Genomic DNA, 1070 nt, shown 5'->3' on the forward strand with positions numbered 1-1070 from the left:
ACTATGTCACTGACATTGGCAACAATCAAATAATCGTATGTTACCAAAATTGTGAGATAATTGAAGTTATTCATCTAACAGCAAGAGTCAATGGCATTACCATCATGGCTGGCTTTGTTTGGGTGACTGAGTGCCAAGAATACTCTATTCTGAAATACACTCTGGTGGAACGTTTGTTGCAAAAGCAAGACTGAAAGGTCATGATAGGGTAGGTGCAATAGCTAAGTACCCGTATTCTATAGTAAGCACAAGTAGCAAACGTCTCCTGGTGTCAGACGAACACAGCAACATAATTCAAGTATTGGATTCAGATATGAATTTTCTGGGTTCATATTGCACCGAAGGTAGTCGCGATGGTGAAGTACGGTTGCCCCGTGGCACAGATTTAGATTCACATGGCAACATCTATATATGTGACTGGAGGAATCACAGAATTGTGAAATTGAGAGAAAATGGCGAGTTTATTTGTAACCTGTTTGAAGGAGAAATCAAGTCGCCTAATCACATCGCTGTAAATGAAAGCGGTGACAGGATTGCGATTACAGTGGACCGCAGTTTCTATGTGTCCGACAATCAGATCTTTTTGTTTTCCAAGTAAACTCTTCAAATTCCACCGAAGTGTGTGCAAACGGGTCACCGCTACCTCACGTTTAAGCTGCCTTCGAGAGCAAAGATACCTGTCCCTATATTTGTACTTGATATTGCTATACTTTCCATCAAGTTTGTATTCATTAGCGCTTAAGACTACGGTATCTCGCTTCTCGTACATTGAGGGCGCAAATTGAAACTGGTGAGATTATAAAAAGAATCGACACCACAAAGCTTCTCACACAAGTTCAACTATTTTGCGGTGTGCTTATTCAAAACACAACTTATCTAAAATAAACCCTTTAAAATTACATGTACTGCATTTAACGGCAGGTGTACTCTAGAAAAATTATTTCAGTATCAAGTGAAATTTTGAGAAAGTGAAGACCCAGGAAAAGCTACCTTTGCGAAAGCAATCGCAGATGGGGGGAGTGTATAGTTATGAGTACAGCAATATCAAATTCAGTGAATTCTCGAAAATT

General features: G+C 39.5%; 1 protein-coding gene across 1 annotated transcript in view; it reads left to right on the forward strand.

The window, feature by feature from the left end:
• LOC139129311 (uncharacterized) overlaps nt 1-194 on the forward strand; it is a 23788-nt gene extending 23594 nt beyond the window's left edge. Inside the window, exon 9 of the mRNA XM_070694948.1 lies at nt 1-194. This exon is cut by the window's left edge and continues 240 nt beyond it. Coding sequence (XP_070551049.1) covers nt 1-194 — 194 coding nt within the window.
• The last annotated feature ends 876 nt before the right edge of the window (nt 195-1070 follow it).

Source organism: Ptychodera flava, chromosome 3 (assembly GCF_041260155.1).
Source record: "Ptychodera flava strain L36383 chromosome 3, AS_Pfla_20210202, whole genome shotgun sequence".
Classification (NCBI taxonomy): Eukaryota; Metazoa; Hemichordata; class Enteropneusta; family Ptychoderidae; genus Ptychodera; species Ptychodera flava.